Source organism: Fundulus heteroclitus, chromosome 21 (assembly GCF_011125445.2).
Source record: "Fundulus heteroclitus isolate FHET01 chromosome 21, MU-UCD_Fhet_4.1, whole genome shotgun sequence".
In the NCBI taxonomy this organism is placed as follows: Eukaryota; Metazoa; Chordata; class Actinopteri; order Cyprinodontiformes; family Fundulidae; genus Fundulus; species Fundulus heteroclitus.
The window spans coordinates 25,175,817-25,203,281 of NC_046381.1; the positions used below are offsets into that span (position 1 = coordinate 25,175,817).

Consider the following 27,465-nt stretch of genomic DNA (forward strand, 5'->3'; position numbering starts at 1 on the left):
CACCATTTTGGTCAAATGTTGAGTTCTGGGCCCAGATTTGGTGAGGCTTAGTTGCTAAAGGAGGCCAATCTGACCCATGGCCTTTGGTGACATTAAGTATTGGCACCCTTTTTGAGCCACTTCCCAGTACAGGATTTGGACCAAACTAACAGAGTACCATCACCCGGTCATACTGGACACAACCATGTTAGCGGTTAACGGTTAGCATGTTGCTAACAGGAAGTAGCTCTAGGAAGGTCTCACCAACTTCTGCTTCACAGAGTTTGTACTTCCTTTAGTAGTTTGTAATGCCTTTAACATTTTATTCACATATTTAAATTTTTAATGCTACAATGAAGTATTTAATCATGTTTTAATAACACCAATTTTCCATGCTGCTTCGATGCAGACCTTCTCCTGTCGGCTGGTTTTGATGAAGACAAATCTTCATCACATTTCCTGGCAAAAAAATGAACTAAAAACGACTTCTTCAATACAGTTGAGCTCTCCATGATTCAGGTTTGTACATATGGCACTGATCTCTGGTACAGTGGGTTAGGTGTTTGGCTGCCACTCAAGAGGTCATAGGATCAAAACCTGGTATGGCATTTTCAGAGTTTTACATTTTTACCCAACATTTAACTTTCCTTTGGGTTTAAATAAGTGTTTTTTAATCTAAATCAATACATTTCACCATTTTATAATGCCTTTAACATTGTTATTCACATATTTCATTTTTAACTTCAACACAATTTTGACCTCTCCATAATTCGGAGCTGTGCATGGCACTGGTCTTTGCTACAGTGGGTTAGGTGTTTGAATGCCAATCAAGAGGTTGCAGGATTGCAAACCGGTGTGGCGATTTCAGAGTATTACATTTTTATCCAACATTTAATTTTTACTTTGGGTTTGAATAAGTATTTTTGAATTTAAATCGATACAGTTCAGCTTTTATTCATGCCTTTAACATTTTTATTCACATATTTAATTTTTTCATGCTACATTGAAGTATTTTATCGTGTTTTCATAACACCAATTTTCCATGCTGCTTCGATGCCGACCTTCTCCTGTCGGCTGGTTTTGATGAAGACAAATCCTTTTCACTCAGATTTGATTTAAAAATCACAGAAGCTTTGCCTTTGACGGTTATGCGCACCACCAGGCGGGCGCCTTCTTCAATTTCATCAGAAGTTGAACGTTTCTAGTGAATACATAGAAACACTACAAACAGAACCTCGTCTGCAGTATAATATGCTCCTTACAGCTAAAATCCCACATTTGATGCTCTGCTTACCTGCTCTGATGTTCACAAATACACATAACTGTCAATAATTTGGAAATGATTTATTTACAACACAGGACATTACAGGTCCAAAGCCGTTACCATAACAACAGATCTTAGTACAGAGGAAAACAGAGACATCTCTTAGATACTCTCAACAGTACACAGGCAGAGCAGAAAAAAGAACAAAATCTAAAACCATGGCTGTTTCTGAGCATATTGGCACCAAATACAAAAATGAGCATTAACACAGGGTAGTGTCAGGGGAAAAGGCGGCTAGGTGAAGTACACAAAGCTTGGCCAAAAACCTGTGCCTTGCTGACTGTATAGAGACAGCATCTGCATGTGAAATTCATCAGCAACAGTTTCCCAACTGGCTGACAGAAAACACAGAGGTCCAGTTCAAACAGGTCAGCAGAAATCCACTTGATCTAAATTCAAGACTCTTGCCTTGTGGCTAATTCAAACCAAACATGAAACCTTGCACTAAAACAGCATGTGTCGGATTTTGCAGTTGAAAGAACAAAGAACACTTCAGACAATAGTCCGAGCTGCCTGAACTCCTGTAGAGGCCTTACGGAGAAGGCAGCTGCTAGCTCAGTTAGCTTCAGGCTAACAGCTGGGACTCACACAGCTTCATGTTAATGAAGCACAAGGACTAAGCTCAGCACAACAGCAGGACTATTTCTTGTCTAGGTAAGCTGTCTGGGAAGCACAGGCTTCTGTTTCTAGACTTCTTTCAGAGCCTGGCAGATCTAAAGTTGGTTCTGTTAAGCTTAAACTTAACATTTACAGCCAGTTTTACATCAAAAGCCACTACATAAAGCGTGAGAAAGATGTGAGGACTTGTTAATTAGGGTCAGATTGAACCCAATCCATTCCAGCGATCATCATTAGGAAACCCGCCTCATGTGGTCCATCAGACGTGGCATCAAGATGTGTGGGTCCTTCTGCCCCTTCACTGACAGTTGATGGACGCCTTCATATTAAGTTACATCCTAGGGGCCAGTTTCCTCTTCCTCAAAGTTTTCCTGTAACTACACTGTATTTAAACTAAGCAATGCCTCCAGCATGTTTCTACTTGTCCTTTACCATCGGCAGAACCTGCTGTGGGGGAAACCATGTGGAGTTGGCACTAATAACAAATCAGGATTAAAAATCAGTGAGCCCAAATACTCCAAGACTGAACTTAAATTCTTTCAGTCAATGTTCTGCTATTTCTGTTTGCATAGCACTCTTTCATCAGCTGTCACCAGATTGGACTCAGGGAGCCCATTTTACCTGAAGGGCCGTGTCCTTTCAGGACAACCCACAGAGCCTGCTGTGCTGGGGGGAAGGGTCCGGCACCAGACCCAGTGGTCTGTGTGTTTAAAAAGTGATAGCTGAGTCTTTGTTTGGTCTCTGGATCTAGGTGGAAATGCACAAACCGATGAAAATCAAGCTACTGTAGCTACCTCAGGTGTGTGGGGGTCCAGCCTTAATGCATTATGGAAAAAAAGCACAAGGAAAGGAATATACCAAAAAAAGCTTAAAATAATTAGCTTAAATAAGTGGTAACATGTTTGATTACATGTTTAAATACATATTTGTATAATAAAAAGATAGTGAGATGACATTGCGAGGGCTAACTGGGGTCAGTAGATTAACTCTCCAGGGACCTCATGCAAAGTGCTAAATGGCTCCTCAAACTTGAAGCGTTTGGAGATGGCCTTCTGCTCCGCAGCCAGCATAGCCTCCTCGGAGGTGGACAACTGGCGGCACGGACCCAGGGTGTAGGCAGCCATGACAATCAGCTCCTCTGTCACTGGCCCTTCTTCTTCCTCCTCTTCCTCGGCCATGCTTGTGCTGCCGGGAGGCGGCAGACTGCAGGAGGAACTGTTGGTGGTGCTGGATGTCTGTGGGTCCTGGACCGGGACGTTCTCCTCCTCTATCAGGAGTCCCCGGGGCCCTGCCCGCTGAAGCCAGGGGTGTCTCAGGCACTGCTCCGCTGTGGCCCGCTCTCTGCAGACAAACGCACATTAAAGCAGCTGATGGCTTACAGTGCTATGAAAGCAGAGCCCAGCAGAAGCACCTCCTCACATTAAGTCACGTTACAGCCAAAGACTACATGAGATGAATGGCTGGTTTTACCAGGTGTTACAGGTTAAAATCTCCAAAGTGAGACGTATGATTGTATTGTAAACACAGCATCCCTAGATGGTGGTGGGAATGCTTCAGCAGCACGGGGAACCTGATTAGAGCTGATGGGAAGACGTGGAGCTGAAGAAAGGCCCATCCAGGGAAAACCAGTTAGACTAACAGGGCTCACCAACCTTACTGACACTGAGAGCTACTTCACTGGTACTGTGACTTAGGAAGGGCTATTAGTACTGACCTTTGACCTAGAAGAGTCAGCGCTCATGTTAATGTTATGTAAAAATGGACATTTTCCTTGCTTTTTGATCTATAGAAATGCTAGTGTGATTGAAATAAAAAAGCAACAGGAAAAAATACTATTTTAGATGCAGCTCACTGGTGGGTGGTGTTATTTTTTAAACAGGCCCTCGGGCACGACATTGTCCTTGGGTGTGTTGTGAAAATTTTATTGATGTATGTAACTCTGATCATATCTTCTCTGGGTGCACCTGCCTAACTTTCACATGTGAAAGAAGCTCACATGCTTACACATTTACTACTGTGTTTTCCACATCCAAGGACACAGAGTGGAGTTGAGTTAGATTTACTTCTGTGTTTTCCACATTCGTTGAGTTAGATAAGATCGTACCAGTGGTTGCACTACTCTGTAATTACTCTCCATTCTTTGTTAACCCAAAATGTATAAATGTTTAGGGTGCCCTTTTCCTCTCTCTCCGTTTCCTGACTGCGTTGGGGGACAGGGACATTCAAACGCTCATGCCTTTGAATAAATAACTTAAAGACAAACAATGCATCATTTGTTTTCATCAGTGGTGTGCTCACTTAATTGATAATTATTGATATCCATTACAGGTGCTACCTGGTGCCCACGGGCACCCTGTTGGTGACCCCGAGTTAGATGCTACAAGACCGGGGCCGAGGTTCAGCTTCCAGCAGCCCAAGGCGTCCGGCCAGAGCGCCAACAGCATGGTTTAGATAAAGCATCAACATTTTAGGTGAAGGTCTAGCCCATCCAATAAATTGCACTAGACTTGTTCACAGATGCTCTCCATTCTGTCAGACTAACACCAAGACATTTTACAAAGAAACAGGCTCAACGATGTCTGGGTCCACATGTGTCGCCCCACAAGAGCTGCAGTTAGAATTCCAGGGGCGAGCTGACTCTACACATGAGAAATTACAAATGCATGCCACATTACACATTAGTATTTTCATAACAATCTGAAACCCTCTCACTTTTCTTCTGGTTCACAGTGTGGCCTTCCTTTGTGCTGGCATGTCACATTAAACCCCTAGACGTGCAGTGAAGTCTGTGGCTGTACCATGGCATCATGAATGTATTGGTAGGGGCTGCTGTATGCGAGCGTGGGGAGCGGCTCAGGACTCACTGTGGCAGCTTGCGGAGCAGCATCTGAATGAAGGATAGGGCGGCCTGGTCCAGCTGCCGCAGCTCCTCAGCACCGTAGCTCACATTCAGCTGAGAGATGTTGAGAAACGTCTCCTGCTTGTCGTCACCCAGGAACGGAGAGATTCCTGTCAGCATCACGTAGGCCAGAACGCCGATACTCCTGAGCACAGAGCAGAACCTTTGGTTTGAGCTGGGATGGTTCTACTAATCAGCCCACTTTCACATGTTGTGCAATTATACACCATTTAAAGTTATTTAATGTTTCATAATTAACTCTCTGTTAAGTATTGTCTGGTGATGATCAGCTCTTAAGCTGATATCAAGACAATGGTTGAAAGGGATGAATTCGAGCACTACCTGTCTTTTAACAGCAAAACCTGCACACACATAGAATAAAGGAGTGACAACTTCTTTTCAAGTCCAAGAATTTAATAACAGAAATAAAATGAACATCCAGAGAACATCACTATGTAATGCTGTTTATCTGAATTAACAAATCCTCTCTACTAGGCTAGTGAAACTTAACTAAACTACTAAGCAAAATGAAGATAAAAAGAAAAAGGCTAAGCTAAGGAACTATTTACATGCAAAAACAAACAAGACATAACAAAAGTGGTTGGTCATAATCAGAATAATTCGGTGAATCCTTGTTCACGGGCTGCACAGTGGCGCAGTGGGTAGTGCCTTGCAGCAAGAAGGTTCTGGGTTCAAATCCAACCCTGGGTCTTCCTGCATGGAGTTTGCATGTTCTCCCTGTGCATGCGTGGGTTCTCTCCGGGTACTCCGGCTTCCTCCCACAGTCCAAAAACATGACTGTTAGGTTAATTGGCCTCTCTAAATTGTCCTTAGGCGTGAGTGTGTGCGTGAATGGTTGTTTGTCCTGTTTGTCTCTGTGTTGCCCTGCTACAGACTGGCGACCTGTTCAGGGTGTACCCTGCCTCTCGCCCAGTGAACGCTGGAGATAGGCACCAGCACCCCCTGCGACCCCATGAGGGATTAAGCGGTTCGGAAAATGGATGGATGGAATCCTTGTTCACCGCAGATCTGATAAAAAAAAAACATGGAATGGAGTTAAAAACATTTGGCATGTGTTTCAATCAATTCACAATGCAAAGCCCAAGTTAAACAAACCATTATTTGATGAAATAATACATTGTTCAACTTAAAGAACCAAAGTTCACCTTAAAGAATGTGAATTGTGGTTAAATTAGCTTAACTAATTCAGAACAACATTTGACATGTGTTTCAACCCATTCACAATGCAAAGCACCAGTTAACCAGAACATTATTTTGAGAAAATAACATTCTGGTTACTGATTTGCCCAGTAAAATCATTTAAACCCTTTTGACAGTTTGTTAATGCGATTCTCCCTCCGAGCGTCTGGGGTCGCTGTAGCAAATCAGTGGCTAAAAGGTTACAGCATAAAGTTATCAAAATTGCCTTTACACCAACATTAATATTCAATATTAATGCAGGGATAAGGCTCATAGCACCATCGAAGGATGGCCGAGCAGAACGGTTAAGCTTTTATGCTTTAAAACACTCCTTTTGAAATGTCTGGGACCGGATGTTAGCGAGGCTAATAGCATTAAGGCTAGTGTGAGCTATCTCTTTGTTCTAAAGCACCGTGTGTCCAAACAAGTTACAAACATATCCTAATAAACCTTTTAACTGCAACCACAGCTCTTCCTGCCCAAACCTGTATTTTGCCTCGTGTGAGTTTTGTTCAGTTTGGCCATTCCAAGGAAGAAGCGTTGGAAGCAGGGAAGTCGTTGGTTTGTCTTGGCAGGCTAGCGTATAGCTCTGCAGCACCTGAGCTAACCCACAGCATGGTTGCGGTCGGATGCCTGGTCTCTGCCACGTTCTCTGACTTGGGTGCAGCCCATTTTAATAGTCTGATCGCTCAGCTTGTCTGGTGAGGGGAGGTATCCACCGTCTGGCGTCTGCTTTCCTGCAACAGCTAACAACAATGAACAAAGCCGTTTCGGTAATCTGTACTTTGCGGCTGGCTTGCGCACCAGTCAGAGTGAAACTTAGCTCTGTCCCAGTGTGTTGTTTATCCAGATTCAGTCAGGTCCTCTATTGAAGCAGGCAGATGGCTTTAGCAGACCTGGAACAAGCATGGCTGGTCCAGGCACCTTCCTTCAGCTGCTGGCTTGTGTAGCGGTCAGGGCCCATGGTCCGAAATGGTTTCCTGGTCTGCTCCAGGACAAGGTGACCTGAGCAGCTTGTCAGTCGAAAGTCTCAAGAAGTCTGGGGCTGCAGGAGAGAGAGGCTCTTTTTCTGTGGGAGGAAGGTGTTATAGCAGCAGGGGACCCCTGGTGAGAGAAGGGCGGTCCTTTCTGCCTGTGTATCCTTTGCAGCAGGATAGAATTTTTTTTGTCACCTCTTCCCTACTGTTCAGAGTCCAATCTGAAATCAAATATTCTTCATGGCGGTAATATAGCATAACACACACTTCCTGCTCCATGCTTGGCAGCTGCTCCCATGTTCTGTTCCTGGATTACTGGATCAAACACCTCCTCTGTTTTGGTGTCCAAATAGTGATGCTTCAGAGGTTCTAGCCTGCGTTCTCCCTGGAACACTTCATGTCTGCCCCTGCACACCTATGGAGTTCAAGCAGTTCTGCCTCCTGAGTGTCCACACATGCAGTCTCATGGACGTTTAGTTGTTGTTTCTAAAGCATCTTGGACGGCCAAACCTAGCCATGTTGGCAGTAGCTGCGCAGTTTTGAACGATCTCTGCTGGTATACTACTTTCCATACAGGAGAATGTGTGACTTCAGGTTCTTTTGAGACCTTTTACGGTCCCTGACCAGACTGATCAGCTAGAATCTTTTTCTGAAGGCCAGGCGGCTCTTTGGGTCATGCCATGGTTCTCCCTCTCATTTCCACTGTCAGGAGATAGAAAGCTCTACTGAATGCCGAGGTCAACTGTCCTAAGTGGGAATGAATGTGGGCATGCCCTCACCATAAATCGTTTCTTTTTTTAAATGTCACAGAAATGTGATGTAAAGTGTCATTTTCTTCAGGTTTTATTGATGATTTACATTTCTTGGATTTTTGGCCATTGTTAAAACTGATATTAAAAATCCATGTGTTAGAACTGGTTAGAAACACAGGCAGGCTTTAAAGGGTGTCCTGGGTTTTTCCCGTCTCTGTAAAATGTGAGTGACATTGTTCAGCTGTACCTTGGCTCAGCCTAATACACAGCATGCCTTTGGACTCATTCTTTGGCATCAAAGTGTTAAAGCCATTCATAGGATAAACACACGTTTACTTTCTTGTAAGGCCTGATGGAAAGCTGCTTACATGGCATTATACAGTGACATTTCCAATAGGCTGAGGTTTGACGTCTCTGGCAACACTGGCAACTTTTTGGTTCTCGATTGGTTAGATGAAGCTGATGAAAAGTCCTTCGGATCAAATCGGCTCCAACATACCCTTAAAATTACTAATTAAAATGGACTTTGTAGAATCTGGAAAACATCAGGTGAAAGGCTGGAGAGAGATCACAGCCTTGACGTTTACCTTCCCCAGACAAAGAAATCTTGTCAAAGATGAAAAATGGGCTCTTAGATCATAAAGCTCCATTTAACAGAACACAGTGTTTGTAGAAAATGTGCAGGAGTACTCCTAGCTGGATACTAAAACTTTTCCTTACCACATATCTGTCGCAGTGCTTATTGGCTCGTAGTTGAGGATCTCAGGAGCTGAAAAAGAAACCACAGGCACAGGTCTGCATCACTGAACCTGCCTAGACCATTGTTTCCAGGCAGTGCAGCTCCTGCTGAGAAGTGACTCACCAACGTACTCTGGGGTGCCCATGATCTCCCTAAGTTCATGGTGGCTGCTGACCTTCCTGGACAGCCCGAAGTCAACAATCTTAACATCACCCAGAGGAGAGCTGCTGGTCAGCAGGATGTTCTGAGGCTGTCAGGACACAGAAAACCTTACTTCCTGAACCAACTTCCCAGCAAAAATGAAAGATAACATGTGGGCAATAAAGCTAGCAGCCAAGAATGCAGTTTAATTCCACTGACTTTCAGGTCAAGGTGGACCAGGTTGTTCTGATGGATGAAGGAGACTCCCTCCAAGATCTGTCTCATGAGTCTCTTCACATCCTCTTCACTGAAGGCCTCGTCATCTCGATCAGACACGCACTGGTTGAAGATCTCTCCTCCAGCAGCACTGCAAGCAAGCACAACATGAGTTAAAAAGTTCTCCTCCTCATATGAGGTTAATAACCATAAAGCACACCCTTAAAGTTCTATGGGCTCTGCACATAAGGACAAAACAATATAGGACACTACCAAAAGGCACCTTCAGCACTACTAACTTCCAATCATGCAGAGCATGTATTCACGCTGTTACAGGACAGCGCAGAGGAATGTTGGACCACACTTAAAAGAAGTGTCCAAGTGGACATTAGTTCGCTTTGCAATTTGCCACAGGCCATGCAAGTGGCAATGTTAACTTTTGGCCTAAATGCAAAACCCGATCTGTGGCAGAAAGTAAGACTGCCCCTGAAGGTGCCACCCCCAGGATGAAACATGGAGGAGGCAGTGTCATGCCTTGGCAACGTTTGACTTTAGGAGGAAGAGGAAAGCTGGCCAGAGCTGAGGGGATGACAGATGAAATTAGATACGGGGCAATCCAAGGAGAAAACCTGTTAGAGCTTGTCCTAGCAGGACAGTATGAAACGTCCCACTGAGCAGCAGACCCAATTTCAATGTTGGAGCTGCATGCAGACCTAGTTTCGACACCAGTTGATGCTTCATCCACACACAACCATGAGCTGGGCCTTCCAGCTGTAGACCAAGCAATGCTGGATGGTCGACATGTATTCTAAGCCAGGGGTTAAACATTCCTGAGGCCCTCAAAGAAAATCTGATCCAGCAAAAAATCCAGAAAGCATAACCCCAAAATCAGGTGGCTTCATTTCATCTAGCAATAGAAAGTAAAGCTCTCTGTGTTCAGCTGTTATATTGCTGTAATGACACCAATGTAGGCAAAAAAGGTGTGTTTTTGTTTAAGGAATTAAAGGTCCAAAGTTGAAAGAATAGCAGTAAAGATGGCAACATTTTTACCCTGTACGTGTGCATGGAATCTCTTTTTAACCCTGGGGATTGTTACACCACTGTGCTGTGCAGCAGGGCAGTGCTGTGTCAACAAAATGCCTCATGGACATTACCAGAGACGAGGTGCAGTTTGTCAGTCGTTCAACATGAGCTTTGACTGCAGCAGCAGAACCTGCTTATGGGCTTCTACTCAGCTTCTACGATCTAGGGTTTCAGTAGTGCAAGCTTCTGAAAGTTCCCTCCACAATGATGCACTACTAAATGTTGATATTTCACATAAAATTCTTACAAAATATATCGAGGTGATGAACCAAAATGTGGAGAATTTGAAGAAGCGATTAATTTTCTAAGAAACAGCAGGTGCCTCTCAGGGAAACTACGATTTGAAAAATGCTGCGTTAACAAGGACTTTTTTTTTTTTTTTAACAACTCACGTGAAATGCTTTTAAAACCTGGATATTTCAGAGGGGAGTTCACTTCTTTCCACATTCACTGAGCCTTATTCGCTCAAACCTTGATGTGAACCTGCTGCAATGTCCAGCCCTGGTATCTACCTCTAATTTACCTGATTTTACATAACCGGCCCAGAACTGCTTGCTGAAGGCCTATTAAGCCCTATTGGGATTGCTTCATTAAGGACATTGCTAATCTAATGTTCTTCTTAGCACTGTTTGCTTGTATAGAGTTGGTCTGTTGAAATAATCATTCATTTATAATATCTTGATTTTAAGTTGTAACATAAAAGCGATGAATACCATTGTGAGGAAACTGTGAGGGCCCACATTCTGAACCCTGAACAGCTCTTAGGCAGGACTCTCACAGAGAGACTAACCCATCTAGCTGTAATTCAGTTTTTGTTCTGACTGAGGAAGGAAACCAAAACAGCAACAGAAAAAAAACCAAATAGCAATCTTTGTTTCCCATTTGAGACAAACATCTTCAAAATGAGCATAACACAGGTCCTACGGCCAGTTCTTGTGGCGTCTCCTGTAAGAAACCAAAACCCCTCCAGCCTCAGTAGGTGTTCTGATTTGCTTCAGGTGGCGGCAGAAATAGCAAAGTGACATCAAATATAGCAAACTAATTATGGGCTCGCCTTGAATGAGGCCATTTATACAGTTGTCAGATCACTTTCATTCTAGGTCAACTCAAATGAAAAAAATCATTGAGAATCTGAGGCTTTCAGGACTGATCAAAGACACTTGGACCACCACCCTTTTGACTCACATTCATTTCCTCTGACCTGCGATAAACTTTTTCTGGGTAACATTCAGGAAACCAGTCAAAGAGCAGGAGAAAAAGGGCATTCAGGAGCATACAAAATGCCCCCTAAGAGAGCGTATGAATTCAGCTTTATATTGGATGCAGGAGGAAGGGGAATAAGGAGGAGACAGAGGGGAGAGTTGCTGTATTTTTTGGAATTAGAAGGTGAGAAGCAAAATGCCTTTAAAACCACTGGTATGTTTAAAAAAACAACAAGACGAAAAAAAGCAGCTAGTTGGTCTGGATAAAAGGATGACATTTTTCAGGAGTCCCATTGGTCACAAGATTCCCATGAGATGGGAGTCAACTAACTAATAATCACATGATCAGGACGGTAGAGGATAAAAAAAGTTAAAGGGGGGCAAACAGGAGCAGGAACAAATCAATAGTGCAAAAAAAATAAAATAAAAAAAACATATGTCAAGTGCTGCCATTTTGTAGTTTTCTTTCAGTAAGCCTATACTGTAGCCCAACTCAGAAGAACAACATGGCCCAGAATCCAACAGTGCCTCTGGCTGCTGCTTTCCACTGAATTTCAAGGACACCGGTGGGGAGAAACTGATGCAGTAAAAATGGATTTGAAACGGGAAGTCAGACATAATGACCAGTCTATTAAACTAAATAGATTTAAACTAGAACTGGCAGGAAAGTCGCAACTATTACGAAACTTCATGCTTAATAAGAGGCGAATGTGACGGTTACACTGGTAAAGTTTATATTTAACCTCTTAGGCCCATCCATACCAGTACTAGTATGAGCAGAGCCATGGCAATTTAATCACGCTTTAAAAGTAGGTCAGAAATGGTTATGTTTTTTTCCCCCTAGATACCTCCAAGGAGGAGGCTTTGATGTTCATAAAACAAGTCCAAATTTTTTACTTTGAAAAATACTTTTAGTTTTACAGCATTTTAAACACAAATTGGCATTTAACTGTGTATCAAACATCGCTTACTCTCTCAGAAAAATGCTTTGCTGCACAGACATGCTTAACTCCACTCCAGTTTTCTCTTCATTTTATTGATTTATGCTGTACACAATAGTACATGTTGATGAAATACAGGGTAAATGTTATTACCAAACGCTTTGTTATGTGCAGAAGGAGTCTTACAATGGAAATCAGCACTTTTATATGACCGGTTACCTGCTATAAAGTAAAACAACAGCACTGCCTACTAAAATCTTTGTTAAACAAATATGCTACAGCTGATTCAGTCCAGATTTGCTTAAGTTATAGATGTGGATATGCAAAGTTTGAGGTTTCTCCTATATTTTCAGAAGGGTTGTCATGTAATTTTGCAGTATTTACTATTTAGGTGAGGCTCAGAAAACTGGACTTTTTCTTTGTTTAATCACCTATAAATCAGACGAAAAATATTGTTTGATGCCTTGGCCATCCGGTATATAATTTCAGGTAGAAATTGCTCCTAAACCCCTCTGGGCTTAAGCAATTGAAAACATTACAGTAGGGTCACTGTTTATAGCCCCACTAAGTAACATTTCACCTCAATATATCCTCTTCTAAGCCCCTGTGATGGTAATCTAAGTGTTTATGAGATGATTGAGGGGTCCGTCATCTCCCCCTAGTGTCTTTGGCCGAAAAACCACACTTGCAACTCTCTGTGCGTTGACCCAGAGGGGGTCTTGCGGTTCTGTTCTTGTTCTCACGGTAAGACGAACAGCTTTACAGTAGCCCAATGTAAGGCCATTGGCATCAATAGCAGTGTTATCAAGTAAAACAACAGTAAGCAACGTCTTGCTTGTTTTTTTCCCTAAGGCCTTTTGTAAATTTTGTGAGTTGCAGTTTGGAGTTTATTGGGCTTGTTTTTGACCATGAAGTCTGTTATTAGAGCAACAGATAAGCAATTATGAACAACGGCTATAAATAGACCCGCTCCTTCTTTGTTATAGACTGCAAGCGCTTCGACCACTATCCGTCCGCATTTCCGGGGACAGTCCCCGTGTTGTACCGTCTGTCCCCGGCTATAGCTTTTTCCAGAAATGTCCCAGATTTCAGCATTGACTGAATAAAAATGCTCCCATCCCGTACCCCTCCTAATTGTTCCAGTTCCTTGACTTCATCTTCACAATCTCAATTTTGGGAAATTTCCCCAGATTTCAATTCAGAAGTCTTAGTTTAAATGAAAAAAAAAAAAAAACTCAATAAATTAGTAAAATGCAACTGTACATGTCATGTTTAGGGTGTATTCAAAAAAGATAGACTTGGTCTTTTTTCTGTTTATTTTACTGCAACTCAGCTCCAAAACACCTAGAAACAGGGAGGGGCTTAGCAGCTGGTGCCCCATAGCAAACCTATAGCAACCACAGGCCAGGCATTATTTTGGTTTTGTGCTCTTTAGTGAAGGTATTTGGTTTAGATTAAGGAAATAAGTACCTCTCTATTACCACAGCTGAACTGTTCCTGTTGCTATCTAAAACTTCAGAACCCAAACTAATATAAGAATGGGTAAAAGATAAAATCAAATTAAATGTATTTCCTAAATGCTAAATAAAGAAAAACAAGAGCAGTTTTACACTGGTTTGGGACTGGAATGAGACAAAAATAAATGTCTGTGGGAGTGGGATGGGACAGGAAGGAAAATTCACTCCCGTAACATCCTCTTACAGGTTAGCTGTAGCCCGTGCTACATCTTGGCTCAAATATTCTATATGCAATAGTTTGGAGTAAAAGTAATAAATAGAACTTACAGTACTTTCATGTGTTACACCTGCCTGCACCCAGTTACAGAGAGAGAGGTTTTAATGTCTAAGTGAGCTGTTGTGGAATGATTGTGTTTTAAAGCACTTTAAACACATGATTGCGTTGAATGCTCAATAAAGGTCCAAGAAAAGCATTCGCACATGAGTTCTTGGAGAGGGTAAGGGCCGGATGATTAGTAGCAGAAATGGCATCCTCTGTAGACCTGTTTGCAAAATGGAATGGGTCATGTAAGGAAGGGTAGGTCATACCATAGTAGAAAGCCACTGTACTGTTGTGGAGAGACCTGCAAAAGCAGTGTGTGGCAAGGGAGAGACAGAAAACCCAACTACATCAATAACAGAAGGAGCACAATTATTAGTCACTAAATCAGGTCAACCAAAGGAATGTGAGTGTGATTGGCTGTTAATCTGTGCCAGCAACCCCCCCCCCCCCCCACACACACACACACACACACACACACACACACACACACACAAGCATGGCTGCTCCAACCACATGCAGGAAACTGTTGGAATGAACAGGATCAGATAGAAACTAAACTAATCTGACACAGAAAAACTGGAAAACTTCTGGTTGTAGATCAGGCATTAGATGTCAACATACAACATTAGGATGGAACACCTCACATCAGAAGTACTTGTGAACTCTGTTCTGTCTCTCTTCAAGGTCGGTCGTCTTTTTCAGCTCTCTCCAGAGCTCCTTATTTGCTTTGCCCTGCCCCCCTCTCCTGCTATTTGTTTCGTTTTGTGTCTTTGTGCAATTTCTTCATAGCAACCGAAAGCTCGGAAGTGAAGCTAAGGAAACTATGGATCTCGTCTGCTGGTCTCTCAACGCTATTGATCAAATTTTTGCAACTGGAAAGCAAAAGACCGGGGAGCGCCCCTGTCCCGACAGAACCTTTTTTGCAGGATACATATTGGACCCGTGGGGGAAATGGTCCACGGTGTGCCTGTCAATTCTTTCTGTTGAGGACGTCGAAGATGTCTACTTACTTATACTAAAATTTTAGCTTCATCTAAACCTTCTACCTGTATGTTAGACCCAATCCCAACCAAGTTGTTTAAGGACATATTCCCTTTGATCAGTGGCACTATTTTAGACATGATTAATCTATCCTTAGTAAATGGATATGTACCACAGGTTTTGAAAGTAGCTGTTATTAAACCTTTACTTAAGAAACCTTCTCTTGATCAAGATGAGTTAGTAAATTACAGACCTATATCTAATCTTCTTTTCTTATCTAAAATTCTTGAGAAAGTAGTTGCTAATCAACTTTGTGAACATTTACAAAGTAATGACCTACTTGAGGAGTTTCAGTCAGGCTTCAGAGCTCATCATAGCACTGAAACAGCTCTGGTGAAGGTCACTAATGATATTCTCATGGCCTCAGATAATGGACTTGTGTCTGTACTTGTCCTGTTAGATCTCAGTGCTGCATTTGATACAGTTGATCACAATATTCTCCTACAAAGACTTGAACATACTGTAGGGATTAAGGGGAAAGCATTAGGCTGGTTTAAATCTTATCTGTCGGACAGATTCCAGTTTGTTCATGTTAATAATAAATCTTCCTCAAACTCTAGGGTCACTTGTGGAGTACCACAGGGTTCAGTCCTTGGACCAATTCTCTTTACTATATATATGCTTCCGATAGGCAAAATTATCAGACAGCATGGGATTAATTTCCACTGTTATGCTGATGATACTCAGCTATATTTATCCATAAATCCTGATGAATCCAATCAATTACTTCGACTGCAGTCATGTCTTGATGACATCAAAAGCTGGATGACTTTAAATTTCCTGCATCTAAATTCTGACAAGACCGAAGTTGTAATCTTTGGGCCAGAGTCCTCAAAAAATAAACTTCTTAACCAATCACTTAATCTGGGTGGCATTAACCTGGCCTCTGGTAATAAAGTAAAAAATCTTGGTGTTATTTTTGACCAAGACATGTCATTTAAATCCCATATTAAACAGGTTTCCAGAGTTTCCTTTTTTCACCTCCGGAATATCGCCAAAATTAGAAACATTCTGTCCAGGAGTGATGCTGAAAAACTGGTCCATGCATTTGTTACTTCAAGGCTGGACTATTGTAATTCTTTACTATCAGGAAGTCCACAAAATGCAGTTCAAAGCCTTCAGCTGATCCAAAATGCTGCAGCAAGAGTTCTGATGAAAATCAACAAGAGGGATCATATTTCTCCAATTTTAGCTTCCCTTCATTGGCTTCCTGTTAAATCAAGAATATAATTTAAAATTCTTCTAACGTATAAAGCCCTTAATAATCAAACTCCATCATATATCAGAGCTCTGATTACCCCGTATGTTCCTAACAGAGCACTTCGCTCTCAGACTGCAGGTCTACTGGTGGTTCCTAGAGTCTCTAAAAGTAGAATGGGAGGCAGATCCTTTAGCTATCAGGCTCCTCTCCTGTGGAACCAACTCCCAGTTTTGGTCCGTGAGGCAGACACCCTGTCTACTTTTAAGACTAGGCTTAAAACTTTACTTTTTGACAAAAATTATAACTAGTGGCTCATGTTACTCTCAGCTACCTTTATAGTTTTACTGCTATAGGCTTAGGCTACTGGAGTATATCAGGATCTAATTTTCTCACTCTATTGAGTTCTACTGTTCTTCAATTATGCATTATGTGTTGACATTTCTGCTTTAACTTTCTGTTCTCTCTCTTTTCTCTTCATAGTAGGTACACCTGGTCTGGCGTTCTGTTAACTGTGACATCATCCAGAGAAGACGGCTCACCCGCTACTACCATCTAATGTAGAACAGATTACTAGATCAATGTGTGCTTCTGTGCTTTTTTGTTTCTCTTGTTGTGTCTCTGTTCTGTCTTCTGTAACCCCAGTCGGTCGAGGCAGATGACCGTTCATACTGAGCCCGGTTCTGCCGGAGGTTTTTCCTTCCCGCTAATGGGTGGTTTTTCTTCCCACTGTCGCTTCATGCTTGCTCAGTATGAGGGATTGCAGCAAAGCCATGTACAATGCAGATGACTCTTCCTGTGGCTCTACGCTTCCCCAGGAGTGAATGCTGCTTGTCGGGACTTTGATGCAATCAACTGGTTTCCTTATATAGGACATTTTTGACCAATCTGTATAATCTGACCCAATCTGTATAATATGATTGAACTTGACTTTGTAAAGTGCCTTGAGATGACATGTTTCATGATTTGGCGCTATATAAATAAAATTGAATTGAATTGAATTATTTGGATTTACGATACTTGGATTTCTTTTCTTTGGATTCGGGGGATTTTTATTTTATCAGCAACTACAGAGACTGCTGGCAGTGAATTCGGCCTTGAAGAGACTACCAGCGGCTTACGACGGAATCACTAAGGCGGTGAATGAACAGAACATTAAGGTAGATAAGCTGACTGCGATGGTTGGACACAGAGGTGAGATGGGATAAATCTGGAAGTGTGAATAGTGACATAGCCTCACTATTTGGAATATTTGATCCTGGAGCCAGTGATGAAAAGACTACAAAGCTGAAGGAAAAGTTGGTTCAGCTTGTTCTCAAAACAAATTGTGTATTTAAATCAGACTTCCCACTATCTAAATTCTCCCCTGCGTTGTTATGCCGATATCGCACAGACTACTCCCCCCTACTTCCTCCCTCCCCCCCGCAAGACATCCGTGGAGGGGTCAAGCTGGGCTGCAAAGTGATAAAGACTTTCCATCAAGGACACTTGCCTGCCGGCGGGACGGCGTTCATGGACATACAAAATTCCACACAACATGCACACACTACTGACTCACATTTATCTCATGAACTTACACACGACAAATCTCAAATGTTCTCCTTCTGCTATTACGTGTCTCGTTATATTTGTGCAATGAGTTTTTTGTGTACGATTTCTCATACTGTATCGTGAGAGGTTAGAGCAGACATGGGCAAACTACGTTTTAATCCGGCCCGCGGAACTTGCCCAAATTATTGAAAATTTTTATTTATTTATTTTTTTTTTACAAAAAAACTCTTATCAATGTTAAGGCTTCTGCCTCCCGTATGCGTTGTCAGCACTTGACTATCATTAAGGAGGAGCCACCCATTAAATTCTATTATTAAATTACATTTCATATTATTATCGTCTGTAAACCTCGTTCGTTTCACCATATCCCTGTTATACCGCGTTTCCCCACTACATGGCGCTCATTGACCTTTTTGGCCAGTGGGATATTACTCCCTTCTCTTTAGCTTTGTGCTGTGAGCCCCTCTGTAAAAATGAACTTATCAAAGCATAGAAAAGTGGACAGTGAGTGCCGAGTGTTTAACAACGAAATATTTTTTTACCGAAGTCCGATCAAAGGCTGTTTGTCTGATATGCCAAGAAACTGTTGCGGTTTACATAGAGTACAATATCAGCCGCCACTTTGCTACAAAGCATGCTAACTACACCAGCAAGCAGTCAACGCAGGAGCGAACAGCCACGGCCCAGAGGTTGGCGGCTAATTTACAGGCTCAGCAACATCTTTTTCACCAACAAACTGTGATTCAAGAGTCATCCACCAAAGCAAGCTTTTTGCTGTCATTCAAAGTAGCCAAAGCTAGCAAGCCTTTCTCCGAAGGTGAGTTTTTAAAAGAATGAATGGTGGAGGCGGCAGGTATTTTGTGTCCTGAGAGCCAAGGCAAGTTTGAAAAGATCGGTTTATCATGCAGGACTGTGACTTGCCGTGTGGAACTGATTGAGGAAGATATAGCCAGCCAAATAAACAAAAAGGCTGAGTCCTTTAAGCTATATTCACTAGCACTGGATGAAAGCAATGATGTGAAAGACACTACTCAACTCTTAATTTTTATCCGTGGGATTAATGACAATTTTGAAATAACGGAAGAGTTTTTGGCCATGGAGTCTCTGAAGGGAACAACGCGTGGAGAGGATCTGTACAACCATGTGTCTGCTGCCATTGAAAGACGTAAACTACCTTGGAGTAAACTGGCCAATGTCACAACGGATTGATCACCAAATTTGACTGGAAGACATGTTGGGCTGCTGAAAAGAATCCAGGATAAAGTGAAAGAGGAAAACCCTGACCAGGATGTTATCTTCCTACATTGCATCATCCATCAGGAATCACTGTTTAAGTCTATATTGCAGCTTGATCACGTCATGAAACCAGTGGTAAAACTAGTCAACTTTATACGCGCAAAGGGACTTCACCATCGTCAGTTTATCGCGTTCCTGGAAGAAACTAATGCGGATCATCACGACTTGCTGTACCACTCTAGTGTCCGCTGGACACTTGGAGTGTGATTTTGCGTTTGCTGTGGACATATTTTCGTACTTGAATGAGCTGAATGTTAAACTACAGGGGAAAGATCAGTTTGTGCACGACATGTACAAACATGTACAAGCCTTCAAATCTAAGCTAACTTTGTTCTCCAGACAAGTTGCAAACAATTCTTTTGTTAATTTCTCCACACTTGCCACACAGAAAGACGCGACGCGAAACGCAAAGAAATACAGCCAATCAATTGACGACCTGCACAGAGAATTTAGCCGTCGGTTCTCTGATTTTGACAACATTGAAACGTCACTTCAGCTGGTGTCCTGTCCCCTGTCACAAGACATCGAAAAGGCACCACAAGAGGTGCAATTGGAACTGATCGATCTTCAGTCAGACTCCCTCTTAAAGGAGAAGTTCAACTCTCTAAAACTGAATGACTTTTATGCTGCACTCAACGAAGCCATGTTCCCAAACCTCCGGAAGACGGCACAGAAGATGTTAACTTTGTTTGGCTCGACCTACGTCTGTGAGCAGACATTCAGCGTCATGAACATCAACAAATCCAGTCACAGATCCAGGTTAACTGACCAGCATCTCGGAGCTATCCTAACAATTGCCACAACCAAACTCACTCCAGACTTTGATGCATTGGCCAAAAAGGGAGATCAACAACACTGTTCCCACTGAAACTGTGAGTTTCTCTGCTGTTATTCTGTGATAATCAAATGTAAATAATTCAAGTAAATCAAATGTATACTGTGAATTTCTCTACTGTGTTTATTCTTAATCAAATAAAAATTAATGCATTTGGGAAAAAAAACTGTACAATGAGCCTTGCTGCATACTCATGATATGTTACATGTTTGTAGGCCAAATCCTCTCACGTAATGGCTTTTACATGTAATTTATATTATTTCACACAAACACTCCATCTATCTGTTCCTGGTCCGCCCCCCCTGTCAAATCTTAGAACCCAGTGTGGCCCTCCTGGCAAAAAGTTTGCCCACCCCTGGGTTAGAGTATGACAAATTCTTGTCTTTTTTTCTCCCTCCACTTCCCCAACGTTTTAATCTTCCTTCAACAGATTCAAGGCCAGCGCCTTGTGGGCACCGTGTAAGACGGGGTCCAGGGCAGTTTAGAGGAATGCGCCTAACGGCTGCACGTTGCACTGAAACTGAATTTTCAACTGCGATTCAAATTGTAGTTGACAATAAAATTGATTGATTGATTGAACATCAAATATTTAACAGGGAAATGCAATACTAATTAAGGTATTCGATATGCTTTAGGTAAGATTACTACATTACAGTGCATCTAGGTAAACATTCTGTTGTGAAAGCAAAATCATACCTGAAAAATCTTCCATATTTATACTGAATTTGCAAACACAACTCAGAGTAAGGCTTTTATTAAAATGTGACCCTCAAAAATCTGTATTTAGGGCCTACTTAACCTAACCAACAACGTCATTGTCTTCCAGCCTCTCAAAAGGACCTGCAACATCACCAACCCTCAGCATGCTAAACAAAGAATTATGGGGAAAGGAGAACACCTGAAGAGGATTCTGATGAAAAGTAGACCCACAGCTAAGCTTGTATTTAGCCAATTGAAATAGGCAACTCCTTTAAAAATGGGGATGACCGATAAAAGAATTGAAAATTTTATCTCTGAATCCCCTAAAAAAAAAGAAAAAAAAAAACTTATTAAAATCAGTTCCTTATCCATCTGGTATACTCCATGTACTTGAATATGCAAGCCTTTTTTCCAGTGCCATGCTTTTGAATTGTTTTGGAGGGTGTGCTTGAAAATCTGGTGTTTCTCTAACAATAGTGTTTTTTCATCCTTTATAATGCCATTCAAAAGGAAAGATTGTAATGTATTGGGCAGAGGTGGGTAATTCAGGTTCAGAAAGTAAAAAGCCTGCACAGGGATTAGTTCCAACCGTTTGCATTTTCAGCTCCACAGCAGAGACAGGAACGATTGGTTAAACCAGTGGTCTCAAACTCCGGTCCACCAGGGCCAGTGTCCTGCAACTTTTAGAGGAGTCTCTGCTTCAACACACCTGACTCCACCATGAGCTAATTAAAAGAGCTCCGCAGAGCTCCACTGCATACTAGTGAGGTAGTTTAGCCGTTTTATTCAAGCGTGTAGGGCAGGGGACACATCTAAAAGTTGCAGGACACTGGCCCTTAACCAGGTGACCAGTGGTCTCAAGCTGAAATCCTTAAGTGAACAGGATGAAGAAAAACTAGGCAGGGATTTTACTTTCTGAAGCCAGATTTACCATCCTCTGGTATTGGGTGCAACAGTTTCTGGGGTTTGGAGTAGATTCGCTGCTCCTTTACTTTGAGAGGATTCAGCTAGTAATGTAATAATAGTAATATCATCTTTATTGTCATTGAAACATATACTACAATGAAATTTGCTTTCTGCATTTAACCCATCCCCTTGGGGAGCAGTGGGCTGCCATGTGCAGCGCCCGGGGAGCAATCTGGGGTTAAGGGTCTTGCTCAGGAACCCAGAGTGCCGGCACTGGGGATCGAACCGGGTACTTGCATCCTTCTCTGAGTGCAAGCACGCTGCTCTAACCACTCGGTCATTACCCCCCTCAGCTGAGTTGGCTTCGGCATTTCTTCCAAATGCCCCCTGGACACCTTCCATGGGAGATGTTTCAGAGATGCCCTACAGCCCAGGACGTGCGGAAAGGATTTTTTCTGGCCAGGGAACGTCTCATGCTTCCCTCATAGGAGCTGGAGGTGGTGTCTTGAGAGAGAAAAGTTTGGGCATATCTGCTGAGTCTGCTGCCCCCACAACCCAGACCAGGATAAATGGAAGACGATGAGAGGAATCTTAATTTTACCATGTTTCTACTGACAGTAACTATATTGGAATGGCCTAACTAAGGTCTGAACTTTAATCTGAGAGAAACTATGGAGGGTGCAAAAGATTAGGATGACAGGAGGATTCTGGGTGGTGACAAGGGGTGACCAATGCCTGATATCTGATTGGCTACCCTGGATCTGATAGGTTGTCTCTCTATTATATTAAGATAATAAGTACAATGTACTTATCAATAAAGAGGACAGTTCAGCTCTGGTGCAGATCTAGGATCAGATATGACATGGTATCAGTCCTAGGGATAGTGCAATAAGCTAACAGAGCTGAAGCTAACAGAACTCACAGAGATCCATTTGGTCTTTGTGGGTAGCAAAATCCAGTGCTTGAGACAGTGTTGTTAGTGTCGGGTTGATCACGTTGCACAACTACATAAAGGAAGTAGAACATGCCAGCCTCAACTTCAGTTCTGCCTGAAGTCTTCTTTCGATTTGTGAGTAGGTTTATTACATTTTCCTTGAGAATGTTTGAAAACGTTTTCCAGCCCCAGGCATTAGCATGGCAAGGTTACTCGCCGGTTGTAAACATGGTAGGATTTAGTCTTTCTGGACAACACAGGCTATCATAATCCTGCTAACACTTAAACACAATGTTGTTTGGTGTGGAATTCCTGTACAGGGGTTCTATAAAGGTGGAAGTGACATTTATTAATATAGGTGTAGGTATGTTTCCAACCATGGTGTGATGTTCCGGCTGGAGTGGGATGAGTTCGGCTGGTTACAACTTCATTCAACAAATCAAACTCCTTGTTCAAAATGTTCAGGATGGAAGAAAAGTAATATCAAGATTTCAAATGCAAAATGTTTACTTGGGTTAGGGTTGCCAAAAATATCAATATTCTGAAAAGTATGAATACTCAAATGCTGTATCCAGATACAATACTAATTTGGCATGGTACTAAATATTTTAGCATACAAGGCAAACGAAGAATGAAAACCCAAAGATTTTGACAAGCCTATGAGCAAACAGTGCTTTAAATTTGCTAACTTCTTTACTGAGAAAATCCTAAAGATTAGAGGATCAGTCTGTACATCCATATCAACTCCAGAACCAAAGCTGTATCCAACTTGAACTTGTCTTGAGAAAATGTCCTAGTTCTGCCAAATAAACTACAAAAGCTTAGAGGAAATCATTCAGCAGCTAAGTTCCTCCTCCTGCTGCCTCAATGTTCTACCTACAGCTTTCTTTAAGAAAGTTTTGCCTGTCATATATCCCGTTTACACTACCCCTTTTTAACCGTGCTGAGACCAGTGCGAGCTCGGTAACCGAGATAACTGTCGAGTGTAAATGGAACGCAAACTGAACTGAACCGAGCCAGACACAACCAGACCGCGCTAAATGCAGCCCAGTTCCAGGGGTGGGTTCGGCTCGTTTTTTTCTGACCCGGTTCTCTAATAAAAAAGAGCGCATGAGCAGACCGCGTCATCTCCTTACAGCCAGCTGACATTTCAGACATTCATAAAAAAATACCAGCTTCCCTACCGTGACACGATTTTCAGTGATGATTCTGCTTAGCAGTGGGATGAAGCTCAACGTCTGTCATTGTTTCCTGCGTCTGTAAATCCTTCACTGCAAAAACGGATCTAAAAACAAGTAAAATGTTCTTAAAGTTAGTCTATTCGTCCTTGATTTGAGCCAGTAAATAAGATTATCTGCCAATGGAATGAGTATTTTTGCCCCTAAAATAAGATAATTAGACATGCTGCACTTGAAATAAGATGGAGATGAATTGTTCCTATTTTAAGTGGGAAAATCTTATTCTATTGGCAAATCATCTTATTTACCTGTTCAAATCAAGGACAAATACACTCATTTAAAGAAAATGTTATTTATTTTTAGTTCTGTTTTTGCAGTGTTATTAGATGTTCATTTGTCTTATCCACTTCCCAAAAGCCGACTCTGTCAAGTAAATTCACTAAAAGTTGCCGTCTTCGCCTGACTCTCCGCAAACAACGAAAAATAACCAAACATAACTTTCTGAATGTGATGGGCGCTGCCATTTTTATTTGCTTGATTTCCTCCTTCAAGCCTAGAGAGCAGTAGTACCGCAGATCGTCGCTAGGAGGCAAGGAACCCAAGGAACCGAGATAGCGTGATGTGTAAACGGTTGTCAGAACCAAGCTCGGCTTGGTTAACTGATCCAAGCTCGGACCGAGCTCGGCATGGATCGGTTTAACAAGGGTAGTGTAAATGGGGCTACAGCGTCTGATTTGACTGAGATAATAAACACATGCCTTCTGTCAAGTGTTTTCCCCCAGTCCCTAAAAACAGCAATTATCAAACCACTGCTGAAAAAGAACAATTTGGCCAAACTATTTCTGCAGAACTACCGACCCATCTCAAACTTCCCCTTTATCAGTAAGATTATTGAAAAAGCTGTGTTTCAACAATTAAAAACCTTAACAATGACCAGCCGCTTTGGTGTTTTCCAGTCAGGTTTCCGTGCTCACTACAGTACAGAGACCGCCCTTGTCAAGGTGTTTAATGACATCCATATAAATACAGACTGTGGAAAAACCACAGTGCTGGTACTATTGTCTAAACCCAGAATGTTGAGCCCATCGCCTCGGTTTAGCTCACTCTACTCCTCTCCAACTTCTTGCGAGCATTTCAGCAGCAGGTTTTTTCTCCAAGGCCAGCCTGGGTTCCTTCTGCCTTCTCAACAGCAGAGTCAAAGTTTTGGCGTGAACACACTGCTTTTTAGTGATTGGCCGAAGGGCGAGGAGAAAGGAGTTTTCCCTGAGGAAGTCCAGAAAACCTGAAGAGGGACGACATTAATATTAATAACCACTATGAATGGAGTGGGTCAAAGCAAAATATAATTTCACTATTTACAACCCATGAACTACGCCAGAAGGGACAAAGAAGCTCATATGCTAATGACCAAACGGGGCAAATTTGTTGGTGGAGGATATGCAGATTTAAACTTCCCCCTCGCAAAGCGATTTATTAAACCTGAAATGGATTGTGGGCACAGTTTGTGCATCTATATTTAACAATTTACAAGTAAATTCTTTAGAAATCCTACAATGGGATTTTTTTCTCATTTTGTCTCTCAGTTGAAGTATCAAGTAGGACTCATTGCACAATGAGTGGCTGACTAAATACTGTTTTCCTAACTGTAGTTGTTTAGTGACTATATAAGATGAGCTCATAGCAGTCCTCAGTTTGTCAAAAGCTGTTCAGATGCTGTCAAATTAATATGGACATAAGAGTCTCAGTCCACCTCTGTATGAGGAATATTGAGGAACAATATCCTCAATGTTCTCAGAGTATCTTTGTCACCCCTCTAAAGGGCTGCCCAGCATGACCAGATCACTCTTGCCACTCAGTGCAACACTTGGCACCAACATACATCCTGAAAGAAGAATGAAAGGCTCCCACCCCGATTTAGTAGTTGTGAATGACTCCTTTGAAGACCTTTATGAACAGAAAACCTCATTAAAATGTTTTCTCATTAAAGATTTATGCACCAGAAGCAGCCCACATAATTGTAACCTGGGTTGTAAAGTAGACCCACCCCCTTGCAGTAAATATTAACAGTTTGGCATCGGTTGCTGACTGGCAGAGTAGGTAAAGGCACTGATCTGCTTACTACAGGACAAAAATGTCTCTAGAGCTAACAAAGCAGTTTCATTATTAACATTCCTCACATTTATACTCTGCACAGTTATTTCCTACCTCTCTGCATCACGGCAAATGGCACATGTATGTGTACATCAACTTTATTCTTACTCATGTCTTTGTAATACAGTGAAAATAAGCATTTAAGCAGAGGGGTAAAGTCTTGTCTAAACTAACGTCAGAAGAAATGCCCATTTGTGATGTTTCCACCAGGTGCTATAGTTTATTTCTCACCACACTAAAAATTCCCACGAACAAGGCACAAAGAACTGAGAAACATGAGACCCACAACATAATAAAACCATCCTATTTTGTAGGAATGTAAATAAGACATATGCCCATTCCTATTTTGTATTTTTTGGTATTCTTTTTGATCCATTGTGTGCGTGAATGGGTGAATGACTGAACTGTAGTGTAAAGCGCTTTGGAGGTCGTCAAGACTAGTTAAAGCGCTATACAAGTACAAGCCATTTACCATTGTATATATGAAGATTCACTGTATATAACTGAATGCACCTTCCCTACTCTGCACCTTCTTGTATGAGCCGATGTGACGAGTGAATTTCTCCATTGTGAGATCAATAAAGACTTATCTTATCTTTATACTGAGATATAGGACTCTGTGTGTGTGTGTGTGTGTGTGTGTGTGTGTGTGGTGGGAGGATCAAATTTCATCAGGCATGGAGGCAAAATCCAATATGACATTTGAACAGAGAGATAAGCACGCAAAGAGAGACACAGGAAGTGAGGAGGCTTTTTGATCAGTGAGGCATGCACACACAACCTCGTGGACACTATGGGAAATAGGTTAAGCAGTGAGACGACAACAGTGACAACTGGTGCAGCTTCTGTAGTCAATAATTATCATATGTTGTGTGTTTGTGTGTGTACTTCTACACCAGGACCATATCTGACTTCATTCTACAACACTAATATTAGATGAACATCTGTATTGCGTTTTACTCAATGACAGGATGAAAGAGAGAAGTATAACTGCCAAACGACTGGCTGAAAGAACACTACTGTACTCCTGAGCTACAACCAGTCTATTGCAATACATGTCAGGCCTAAATAAGTCACAGTGGAGCCGCAAACAAAACATTTACTACAACAAACCTTATTCACCATTTGAAAAACCACCACGCCGCTGAGTATGCAGCATTTGAAGATAGCAATCAAGCTAAGGCTAAGGCTAGGCAAAGAGCCAGTCAGTGGACCACTGTTGGCTCTCATGACCAATGAAAAGAGCAAAGCTACAACCAGGAAAATTATGCAGTTTATGGCATTGCACAACCAGCCATTTTCAGTCATTGATAACCAAAGTTTCAAAAAGTCGATGCAGCACTTGATCCGAAAATCAGAAGTCGGGAATACAAACCTGCAGATGTATCACAAGTTTTGTGACACATCTGCAGCCTGCAAGAAGCTGATGAAAAGTTTAACAACAGACATCTTGACCTCTGAGGTAAGTTTAATTTCTCTGTTGAGTTTTACTGAGCAATGGATAGACGAACAGTTTGAACGTCAACAAGTACTTTTACACTGTAAAGAAATCTCCAGGTGTCACACTGCTGTCAATTTATCAGCCATGTTAAAGGTGATGCTGGATCAGTGATAAATCATGCAAGAGTTCACAGTTTAACAGGACAACACTGTGGCCAAAACACTGGATAAGTGTCAGGCACAGACACTGCAACTCGTAGTAAATGAAGGACATCTAGTGCGACGCAGCATTGCAGATATTGTGGCAACGGGAAGGCAAATTGTTAGGCATTGCTTACTTATTCCCAACTATGATATAGAGACTCAGGTTAGCCCAGTAAGCGACT

At 42.1% G+C, this 27,465-nt stretch overlaps 1 protein-coding gene across 1 annotated transcript in view; it reads right to left on the bottom strand.

The window, feature by feature from the left end:
- Positions 1-1,304: 1,304 nt before the first annotated feature.
- stk17a (serine/threonine kinase 17a) overlaps positions 1,305-27,465 on the bottom strand; it is a 72,545-nt gene continuing 46,384 nt past the window's right edge. Inside the window, exons 3-7 of the mRNA XM_036125436.1 lie at positions 8,849-8,996; positions 8,612-8,738; positions 8,470-8,518; positions 4,786-4,965; positions 1,305-3,262 (exon numbers count right to left, since the gene is read on the bottom strand). Of these exons, the coding sequence (XP_035981329.1) occupies positions 2,896-3,262; positions 4,786-4,965; positions 8,470-8,518; positions 8,612-8,738; positions 8,849-8,996 (871 nt within the window). The 3' untranslated portion in view covers positions 1,305-2,895. The remainder of the gene's footprint in view (positions 3,263-4,785; positions 4,966-8,469; positions 8,519-8,611; positions 8,739-8,848; positions 8,997-27,465) is intronic.